The sequence below is a fragment of the Prionailurus bengalensis genome, chromosome E2, assembly GCF_016509475.1.
Source record: "Prionailurus bengalensis isolate Pbe53 chromosome E2, Fcat_Pben_1.1_paternal_pri, whole genome shotgun sequence".
Lineage (NCBI taxonomy): Eukaryota > Metazoa > Chordata > Mammalia > Carnivora > Felidae > Prionailurus > Prionailurus bengalensis.
In genome coordinates, this window is record NC_057352.1 from 4033603 (window position 1) to 4043499 (window position 9897).

Below are 9897 nucleotides of genomic sequence, written 5' to 3' on the forward strand. Positions count from 1 at the left end.
TTTATTAGCTCCTGCCGCTAGGCGGAGAAGCGGTGAGTCCGAGAGGAGACGGGTCTGTCCGGTTTACGGCCTGCCGAGGACTGAGGCTGCTAAGCGGAGAATCGCCGTAGCCGGGCGAGAAGGTGCCGAGACAAGAATAAAGACGGGGGTAACTCGGACGACTAGGAGAGGAGTGCGACGAGAAAGCAAGGCCTTTAAGCCGGGACTCGGGGTGGAGGTGGAGGGGGTGGGGAGTGAAGCCGGAAATAGGGAACTACAGCCCCCAGAAGGCCTATCGGCTAAGTCCCGGATGCCTTGGTCGTAAAGCCTGATGGGACAAGTAGTTTTGCGAAAGACTTAACCTGGAGGTTTGCGAGGTTGGAAGTTCTGAGACCCGCGGCGTCCGAAGAGGGAGACAGACATGGAACTGGAACAGAGAGAGGGGTGAGTGGCTTTGCATAAAACTACGATTCCCAAGAGACATTGCGGTTGCAGCACGTGCAGCCGTCTGCGCTTTTAGCTGAGGGTGGATGGGTATTGTAGTTCATGCAAATGCTTTCGTTTAGCGCTCTTAAGGGACCAGGGTCTGTGCTGGGCCATCCGCGGGGAGAAAGCTACGGTCTGGAGTTTTGGATCCTAGGACCAGGGGTCGGGAGCCTGGGCTCCTGGATCCTGGGACGAAGGGCTGGGGGCTTGAACTCCTTCGGATCCTCGGGGAGCAAGAGTCTGGAGGTCTGGATCCTGGGACGAAGGGATGGGGCTCGGACTCCTGTGGGACTCTAGGATCTGAAGGATCCGGAGGGGGCTGGGGGCCGGGAGTTCAGGGTCCCTGAGCCCCCTGACCTTGCAGGACCATGGCAGCTGTGGGCTTTGAGGAGTTCTCAGCGCCGCCAGGCTCAGAGTTGGCGCTGCCTCCGCTGTTCGGTGGTCACATCTTGGAGAGCGAGCTGGAGACAGAAGTGGAGTTCGTGTCTGGGGGTCTGGGCGGCTCTGGGCTCCGGGAGCGAGATGAAGAGGAAGAGGCCGCCCGGGGACAGCGGCGGCGCCAGCGAGAACTAAATCGAAGGAAGTACCAGGCGCTAGGTCGGCGCTGCCGGGAGATCGAGCAGGTAGGTGAGTGCGGATTCCCCGGCTTGGGGGCCCCTTGGCCTAAATAACCACCCCTTCCCCGTCTCTGCCCATATGCCAGCTTTCCTTACCTAGCTGAATGAACCTTTCATTCATTTATTCATTCATGGTTCGTTTGCTCTGCGCCTGTTACCTGTCGGGCACATGCAAAGCACCTGGAGAGCGGTGTGCTCACCAGCGACCCTGACCACCCAGATCAGCTCACTGATGTTTCCTACGTGCCTCTGGTGCTCCCGCTGATCAGGCTTTTCAAGTCCCCCTTACCCCTCACGTCAGGCTCTCACGTCCTGTCCATCCTGCCTCTTCAATCCCACTTGGATCCTTCTCCTGTCCATCCCCATGGCTCCTGCCCCAGACACAGGTTCTATACGCAGCATCACAGCATCAGCTTCCTTGGTGAGAATGAGGAACGCACCTTTGGCAGGGACCAGATCTAGAAAGGCCAGGAACACCAGGGCACGAAGTTGGGGTTTGGTTTTGTTTTGAAGGGAGGAGGAGCTCCTGAAAGTTTTCAAACGGAGGGAGGAACAGGGTCAGATCTGGGTGTTTGAAAGACTGAGCTGGGTTGTGTTAGTGTCACAGGCCTCCTGTCACCAGGTACTAAGTAACGGCAATGCACCCTCCCGTAGTTATGGAGGCTGGAAGGGCAAGGTCAGGGCAGCGGCGGGCTTGCTTGCTGGCAATCATGGTGTTCCCTGACCGGTGGATCTCTGCCTTCATGTGGTGTTCTTCCTGTGTGTGCCTCTCTGTGCCCCAGCTTCCTCCGTTTGGAAGGACACAGTCATGTTGGATTAGGGCCCACTTAGTGACCTTTGACTCCAACACCTCTGTGAAGACCCTATGTGCCAAGGTCATGTTCTGCGGTACTGGGAGAGTTAGGACTCCACCCACACCATCCAACCCCTCACAGTGGTGATGGGGAGCGCTGGAAGAGGGGCGGCTGGTGTAGTGGCCCGGGCAGGACGGGACGAGGTCTGAGCTGGAGCGGGGGGTCAGGAGGCGGCAGGTGGAGACCGCGGGTGGGCGTTCAAGCCATCTTAGGATGAGGAGTGCGTCAGGCTGCCTGGAGCAGGACCTCGGTTCACCCAGGGCTGGCTGGATGTGTGCTCTGACAGGAGGTGTTGGAGGACCACAGGGCAAGTGGGAGGGAGCAGTCAGCCCCGTGTACTAAAACGTCCCCCCTGAAGCTGCACTAAAGCCCAAGCTGTGTACGCCCAACGGCAACTAGGATGTGCACAGGACGCGCAGAGCCATTTGGTTTTATGTATGTGTGTGCATGTAGGCGTGCACTAGATGGTTTGTGGACAGATCGGGTGTAACATACACGAACCAGACAGCATACATCTCGAACTAGACCGTGGTTGCCTCCACACCGTCCTTCAGCTCACCCCGACCTTCCTCCCTCCTCCACCGCTGCTTTCTTACTCTTCCCCCTGGGGACTGCTCTCGGGGATTCCACAACAGCAGTGACAGCAGTAACATTTCATCCCGGGAATCCTGCGTTCACAGGGCTTTTCAGTACCCGGGTGGTGCCATCAGAGCGACCGCTGTCACAGGGGAGCACCCACCGTGTGCCAGGCTCGCCCAAGGCTTTCCGCACAGGGCATCTCCGGGCCCCCGCTGTCTCCACCCACTCCACGCCCCACCCCTGCACTGCCCCAGCTGGCAGTGGGGACCCCAGCCCTGTTTAACACGTCATGCTGGGGTCCACAGGGACTCAATCATCTGCTTAAATGGAGCTGGCGTTTGAGCTTCTGCTCTTAGCCCCACCTCCCCGCCCCACTCCCCATTAGGAATAGGTGGTGGTGTTATTCCTGTTTTTACAAATGCAAACACCTGAGGCTCAGGGAGGTTCTAAGGAACTGGCCCAAGGTCACCCAACAAAGTGGCAGGCTGGGGTCGGAGCCCACATCTTCTGACCCAGGGGCGGAACCTGCTCATCTGTGTCTCTCTGATGGCACCGAGGTAGCCAACTCCTGCCTAATCTCCAGCAAGTTGGCCTGTTTGGTGTTGCGCGACACTTGACATGACAGAAAGTCACGCATTTATTAGCAAGTATGCGTGGAGCACCGCCTCTGCCAGGCTGTGCTCAAGGCACGGGGACACAGGCACAAGTCCCTGTCCTTCGGAGCTAATGTCCCGGTGGGGGAGACAGACGGTGAGCAAGAAGAAAAGTGGGTGGGTGAGAAGGCAGTGAGGAGTGTGGGAAGGAAACGAGCCGAGGAGGGGCTGGGCGCCCAGGTTCTGGGGGGCAGGGAGAGGGTGGTGCAGTGTAGTGGGAGGTCTGGGTGGACTCCCTGACTGGGAATGTGTGAGCTCAGACTTGAGGGAGCGGTGCAGGCGTGTGGGGGAGCCCCCAGGACAGAAGGAGGCCCACGGGAGTGGAGGGGATGGAGGGAGAGGGGCAGGAGAGGCGGCGGGGGGTGCTGTGTGGCCGCTCCCGGGTCACAGCACGGCACGTGTGGAGTAAGGGACGGGAGTCCCGGTGACCCGTGCGCTCTGCTGCCTCCCTGCAGGTGAACGAGCGGGTCCTGAACAGGCTCCACCAGGTGCAGAGGATAACCCGGAGGCTTCAGCAGGAGCGGAGGTAACCCCTTGCATGTCAGGCCGGGCCCCCTGCCTCCGCTCCCCGCTGTTGCTTCCGCCACCTCTCGGGCTGCGCTTGCCCCCAGCGCTTGCCGCTTGCCATGGCCGGGAGTGGAGTGGAGTCGGCCTGGCGGGGAGAGGTGGGGTGGGGGGCGAGGAGAGGCGGGGCGAGAGCGAAGGGGCGCGGCGCGGCGTGAAGCCACGGGCTTGGCTTCGGGCAGTGTTGCTGGGGGACTCTGAGCCTGCTTCCTGTCTCAGTTGAATACCCACAGGTGGCGACTTCACCTGAAACTTCATTAAAGTTGAAATTTAACATCTGTCAGGACACACTTAGTTCCTTGAAATGAAATAGAAAATTCGCAACATCAAAAAGTCCGTTCCTGTGTCACTGTCACCACATGCCAGGTGCTCCCCAACAGCAGCAGGTGGGCAGTGGTGACTACAGTGGATGGTGCAGGTGCGGGAAGTTTCTGGGTGCACTTCCGGAACACTTGTAACACCGTGGCAAGGCCACCTAAGCGCTGCCAACCCTCGATCCTGTCTGTAGCTCTGGACAGTGACTTCTGGTCACCTCACAGGCATCCAGAACTAACCCTGATCTCAGCCCCCCGCCCCGCCCCCCCCCCCCCCCCCCCCCCCCCCCCCCCCCCCCCCCCCCCCCCCCCGTCTGCTCGCGTCGGAGACTGAACCTTCCCAGCTGCTGCTTTCTGTCCCCCCCTCATCTGCTGCAACCTCAGAACAGACCCAGGATGCCAGCACCCTGGGCCCAGGGACATGGCTCCTTGTCCAATTCCTGCCACCCTCTCCCTGGCCTCTTAACCTCTCCCAGGTCCCCTGTCCCAACACCCTGGGTGAACCACTTTTCCTATCTGCACCAGTAGCCAACATCCGCTTTACAGTAGAACCAAGAGAGCTTACGAAGCCAGCGGTGGCCTGCGTGGCTGAAACATCACAGGGTTGGGAAGGTACCTGTAGCTGGGAAACTCCCCTCAACAATACACATCAGTCAGGACGGTCCACCGTCTGAACCATCTATCTGGAGCTCAGCCCTGTGGTTCTCACAGTGTGGTCCCTGGACCAGCAGCGTGGGAACTTGCTCTTGGCTCAGGTCATGATCCCAGGGTCAGGGGATCAACCCCCTGCATCAGGCTCTGTGCTGACAGTGCAGAGCCTGCTTGGGATTCTCTCTCCCCCTCCCTCTCTGCCCCTCCCCTGTGTGCACTCGCTCTCTAAAAAAAAAAAAAGAAGTGCCACTATGTAAAAACGGTAAGACAGTTCCCCCAAATTTAAGAACAGAATTACCATGAGATCTAGCAATTCCGTTTCTAGACGTGTCCCCAGAAGAATCGGAAGCAGGTCACTAGCAGAGGTGTGCACACCCAGGATCCTAACAGTATTGACAAGAGCCTAAATGTGGAAGGCCCCAAGCATCCGGGTATGGGTGAGCGGAGGAACAAAATGTCTGCACGTGAGAGTATGATTCAGCCTTAAAAAGGAAGGAAATCCCACCACAGGCTACACCGTGCACGAGGAGATTGTGCTTAGGGAAGCAAGCCTGTCCCAGAAGGACAAGATACCACATATACGAGGCACTCAGTCAAGGTCTCAGGGGCAGAAAGGAGAATGGTGGTGGTTTAATGGGGCAGGGTTTCTTTCTGGGAAGAGGAAGAGAGCCCCGGAGTCGGATGGTGGGGCGGTTGCACAGCAGTGTGAACGTACTTAATGCCGCGAAGCTGCACTCTTAAAAACGGTTCCGCTGGCAAACCGTATGTTATGAATGTCTTAGCATAATTCTTAAAAAACACTTTTTTTAGAAGTTAAAAAAAGATAAAAAGTAAGACGGACCAAGTCACTTCTCTGCTCAAAACCCTGCAGAGGCTCCCAGCTGAGTCCCCAGCACACCCCCTGCTCCTGCCTCAGGGCTGCTGTACTCGCTGTGCGTTCAGCCAGAAAGGCTTTCCTGCCATTCCCTCGCCTCCGTGAGGCGGCCCCCACCGCCCATTTGAGGTTCAAGCCCTCTTCCAAGTATCCTTGTATTCTCCTCCCTACTTTTCCAGCTTACTCTTTTTTTCTTATTTTAGAGCGAGCACGTGTGCGCTGGTGGGGGGGTGGGGGTGGAGGGGGCCAGGGGGAGAGGAGAGGAAGAGTGAGAATCCCAGGAAGGCTCTCTACACTGTCAGCACGGAGCCTTGATCCCATGACTCTGAGATCATGACCGGAGCCGAAATCAGAGTCGGACGCTTAGCGGCCTGAGCCGCCCAGGCGCCTCACAGGTTACTCTGCTCTGTTGATTGGCTGATGGTCCCCCTGCAAAACTGAGCTCAGTGTGCACAGGGGTTTCGTTTGGTTCCCCGATGTGTCCCTAGCACTGAGAACACGGGTGCAGAGCTGGTGTGGACACACCAGGAGACTGCATGATAAACACTCCTCCGGGCGCCGGCCCACAGGTAGCATTCAGAGCTTAAACAAACAGAAGAACCCCAAAGGCCTGGAAGCCGAGACGGAAGCGGAGAAGGCGGCATCAGCAGGAGTGCCCTGCACCTTTCTCTAGCCCTTTGGTTCCTGGTAAGGAACTCAGCCGACGCCGGAATGTTCTCTGAGCCCGCACACTGAGCACTAGGAGACGCCACTGTCTAGCTGCAGGGTCACCCTCACGGCCACCCGCCCACACAGGGTTGTTGCGTCCTGTCGACAGTTAACAGTGAAGAGAGGTCACCTAGTGCGGCCCAGGGTCCCGCTGGCTGGGCAGGTACCAGGCACCAGGTCTCAGATTTGGGAGCTCCAAACCCCTTTCCCGACCCACCGGACGCTGACGCTGTGCCCCTGGGGGCCTCTCTCCGGAGCAGGTTCCTCATGAGAGTGCTGGATGCCTACGGCGATGACTACCGCGCCAGCCAGCTCACCATCGTGCTGGAGGTGAGCGCGGCCTCCTGGCGGGCCGGGCGGGCTGGGTGATGGGATGCAGCCTTCATCTGCTGCCCCTTCCCCCCACCAGGACGAGGGCAGCCAGGGCACAGATGCTCCCACCCCTGGCAACGCGGAGAACGAGCCCCCAGAGAAGGAGGGGCTGTCCCCGCCCCGAAGGACACCCGCACCCCCGGAACCCAGCAGCCCGACCCCTGGTGAGGGGCCCAGCGGGCGCAAGAGGCGGCGAGGGCCCCGGGATGGACGCCGAGCCGGAGCTGTGCTGACTCCAGAACTGGCCCCAGTGCAGGTGGGACCAGGGCTCCTGCTTTGTGACAGTGCTGTGGGAGCCGGGCCCTGCAGCCCATGCAGGCTCAGGACTGGGGCAGCTGGAGGAAGCAGGTTGGGCTGCAGGGGCTGGGATGGGCAGGGAAGGAGAAAGCTGGAAAAAGCCAGGTGGGGACTTGGGTGGAAAAGGAAGGAGAGAGACCTGGAGAAGGGAGGGGTAGGAGGGGGGCAGGAAGGAGGATGGAGAAGGTTGGGAGAGACCTGGAGGAGGCTGGGTAGGGGGCAGGTCGGAGGACTGGAGCAGGTGGGGACAGAGGAGGAGGAGGACCAGAGAACAGGGGTGGAAGGGAAGGCAGGGCTGTTGGGGTTCTCCCCGAGGTGCCTGAGGAGGCAGAATGGTGAGGCCAGCGGCCTTTCTCTAGGTCCCAGGCTTGCTCATGCCTGCCCCTCTCTCCCCCAGATTAAGGTGGAGGAAGACTTCGGCTTCGAAGCAGATGAGGCCCTGGACTCCAGCTGGGTTTCTCGGGGGCCAGACAAACTGCTGCCCTACCCCACTCTAGCCAGCCCCGCCTTTGACTGACCCCCCTGCCTCCAATAAACTGACCCACAGACTTGCCTTGGCCACCGTCTACTGTTTCCACCTCTGATCACACACAAGCTCAGATTCTGGGGTCGCTTTTCACATTTTATTGGCCACAGGGGAGGGGGCCTCCTCCATGTCACCGGAGGTGCTCACAGTTTCTTCAGCCACTCCAAGCTTGGACCCTCAGGGTCCTGGGGGTGGCTGGGCACATCAGGCATGTTCCCATCATCTCGGAGGGGCACTGTGGGGCAGGAAGGTGGCCCACTGAGACCAGCAGATCTCGGGAGGCCCATAGAGAAAGGCTAGACTGGCAGTTTATACCCAGAGAGGGAAACGGGACCCCAGGGGAGAGAGGGGACACAGAGAAGCAGGCGTATAGAGACACAGAGGGATGGGAGAGCAGAGAGGGCAGAGACCCAGAATGACAAAAATCCAGAAAGCAACAGAGTAGGAAACCCAGAGAGGAATACAAATCTGCAATGACAGAAACTCAGAAGTGTAAACACAGACAGGAAGTAAGTTTTATGGCACGTGGTTTGGATCTCAAAAGAAAAAAACAAAGTCCAGCCTGCACTGCAGAATCTGTCCCGGCCGAGGAAAGACCCACCCATTCTTACTCCTCCCCCAGCACAGGGAAGTCTACCCCCACCCCCACCCCTTCTGGGCAGCCCTCCTTCCAGCTCACCTGGATAGTTGTAGGGCGTGGCCTGGTTGATCATGGTGGCATATTTGGTGAAGGGGCTGATGGTGGGCAGAATTACAGCTGTGGAGAGACAGGAGTGAGGCCCAGGGGACAGTGGCTCTGGGGCGGGGGGTTGGGGGTGGTCAGGGGTCCTGGCCCCTCCAGGAGGCCCCTTGGCACTCTGGGATCCCCATTTATCATCAGGAGAGGGGGTGGAGGGAAGAAATAGGGGTGGTCACCGAATGAATGCAGGACCATAGAGGTGGTCATGAAGCAGCAGGGGTGGTAGAGGAGGGGAGCATTTTGGGAATGTTCCAAAGAAATCATGAACTGTAACAAAATCAGGGAAAGGGGGGTTGTCATTGAGAAAGGATTAGTCTCTGAGAAATTACAGTTCACCTAGGGTTGGAGCCAGGAGTCCCAGAGGGAGTATAAAACAATGTTCTAGGCCAGCACTGTCCAAAACAAATGTAAGGGCCACATCTTTAATTTCCCACCTTCTAACACTCACATTAAAAATAAAGGATACAAATGAATTAAAAAAATTCTTAACCTGGTACATCCCAAACAACTCAGCATATAGTCAACATGCAAAAAGCTTGAGATATTTTATATACTCGTCCTGTTCCTTGCAATCTGGTGTGTACTTTCCACGAGCGTAAAAGTGCTTCTTCTCAGGTGCTCAGTGGCTAGTGTGGCCGGTGGCGGCCGTATGGGACAGGGGCTCTAGAACCTTACCCAGTGTGTGGCCCACACATAAGCCGTGCTGACAAGGCCTGGGACCCTGATATAAACGCTGCATCCCAGACCTATGCAATGACAGCCAGCGAGTGACCCCCAGTGCACGTTGAAGTATGAGTAGCCTTGTTCTATAACAGAGGTTATCAATCAAGGCAGCACTGAGGATTTGCAAAGGATACAGATTCCCCTGCTCCACCTCCACCCCACTCAACTACACACTGAATCTGGTTGATAGCGAGTGTGGAAAGTGGATAGGATTCGGACATTTTTACCGCTCCGGTGCTTTTAACGGACACCCAGGGCTGAGAACCTGTCCCTTAGAGGGATCACGGCCTCTTGGGTAGGTGTGTACGGGTGGGAAGGAGTCATAATATTGGCGAGGGGGGTAGGCAAGGGGTCGGCGTGGGGGCGCTGACACACGAGCGGAGCAACAGAACGTTGAGGGCGGCGACGGGGCCTCGGAGCTCCAGGATGGACGCAGGTGGGGAGCGATGGGACCTTCGGCGAGGGCGGGGAATGGGGGTAAAGCTGGGACGCCAGGTGGGGGCGATGCACGCTCACGCACCGAGGCCCGCGATGGTGAAGGACGCGACCAGCACCGGCTCCTTGGCCCAGACATCCTTGAGGAAGGCGGTGAGTCCTGGAGCGGGGGCGAGGAGGGTCACCCCTGCAGGGCATGCCCCTGATGACCTCTAACCCTCTCGCGCCACCCCCCCCCCCCCGAAGGAGCCCTCTCGTGATCTCCGCGTCCCCCGCTAACCCCGACCCCTCCGCCTCTACCGGGACTCGGCCCTGCCCTACCCCCGACACTGCTCGGGGCTCTCGGAACCACCCGGCCCCGCGCGCCTGCGGCGCCAGCACTTACTCCCGGCCATCTTGGTCGCGTCGGCGGCGGCGGCAAGAGCGCGGAGCACTCTGGGAGTTGTGGTCCCTGCGCCGGAGGCTTCGCTGAATCTGCGCGTGCGCATTGGCAAAGAGCAGCTGTCCTGGGCCGCGGCGAGGACGC

At 58.9% G+C, this 9897-nt stretch overlaps 2 protein-coding genes across 4 annotated transcripts; one reads left to right on the forward strand and one right to left on the reverse strand.

Moving 5' to 3' along the window:
* The first annotated feature begins 2 nt into the window (after positions 1-2).
* On the forward strand, positions 3-7507 carry TFPT (TCF3 fusion partner). Of its 2 annotated transcripts, none has more exons than XM_043600143.1 (6): positions 3-423; positions 830-1088; positions 3624-3694; positions 6540-6609; positions 6689-6907; positions 7346-7507. In XM_043600143.1, exons 1-6 carry the CDS (start codon positions 401-403, stop codon positions 7463-7465), a joined length of 762 nt encoding a protein of 253 aa, XP_043456078.1. In that variant the 5' UTR covers positions 3-400; the 3' UTR covers positions 7466-7507. The 2 variants fall into 2 exon arrangements, with proteins under 2 accessions (XP_043456078.1, XP_043456079.1); XM_043600144.1 differs by lacking the exon at positions 3-423 and adding an exon at positions 502-711.
* Positions 7508-7557: 50 nt separating this feature from the next.
* Positions 7558-9874, reverse strand: NDUFA3 (NADH:ubiquinone oxidoreductase subunit A3). Of its 2 annotated transcripts, none has more exons than XM_043600148.1 (4): positions 9757-9874; positions 9457-9531; positions 8154-8231; positions 7558-7709 (listed from the first exon to the last, which is right to left on the reverse strand). In XM_043600148.1, the coding sequence occupies exons 1-4, from the start codon at positions 9857-9859 to the stop codon at positions 7618-7620; spliced, it is 348 nt and encodes a 115-aa protein (XP_043456083.1). In that variant the 5' UTR covers positions 9860-9874; the 3' UTR covers positions 7558-7617. The 2 variants fall into 2 exon arrangements, with proteins under 2 accessions (XP_043456083.1, XP_043456082.1); XM_043600147.1 differs by having other exon boundaries at positions 9457-9558.
* Positions 9875-9897: the final 23 nt, after the last annotated feature.

Bases quoted from the DNA above. Each gene is read 5' to 3' on its own strand.
- TFPT (XM_043600143.1), top strand. From the start codon at position 401: ATGGAACTGGAACAGAGAGAGGG. The intron at 1,089-3,623 runs GTAGGTGAGTGC...GCCTCCCTGCAG, and splicing joins GCTGCCGGGAGATCGAGCAG to GTGAACGAGCGGGTCCTGAA. The intron at 3,695-6,539 runs GTAACCCCTTGC...TCTCCGGAGCAG, and splicing joins AGGCTTCAGCAGGAGCGGAG to GTTCCTCATGAGAGTGCTGG.
- NDUFA3 (XM_043600147.1), bottom strand. From the start codon at position 9,859: ATGCGCACGCGCAGATTCAGCGAAGCCTCCGGCGCAGGGACCACAACT. The intron at 9,559-9,756 runs GTAAGTGCTGGC...CATGCCCTGCAG, and splicing joins CGCGACCAAGATGGCCGGGA to GGGTGACCCTCCTCGCCCCC. The intron at 8,232-9,456 runs GTGCGTGAGCGT...GTCTCTCCACAG, and splicing joins CTTCACCATCGCGGGCCTCG to CTGTAATTCTGCCCACCATC.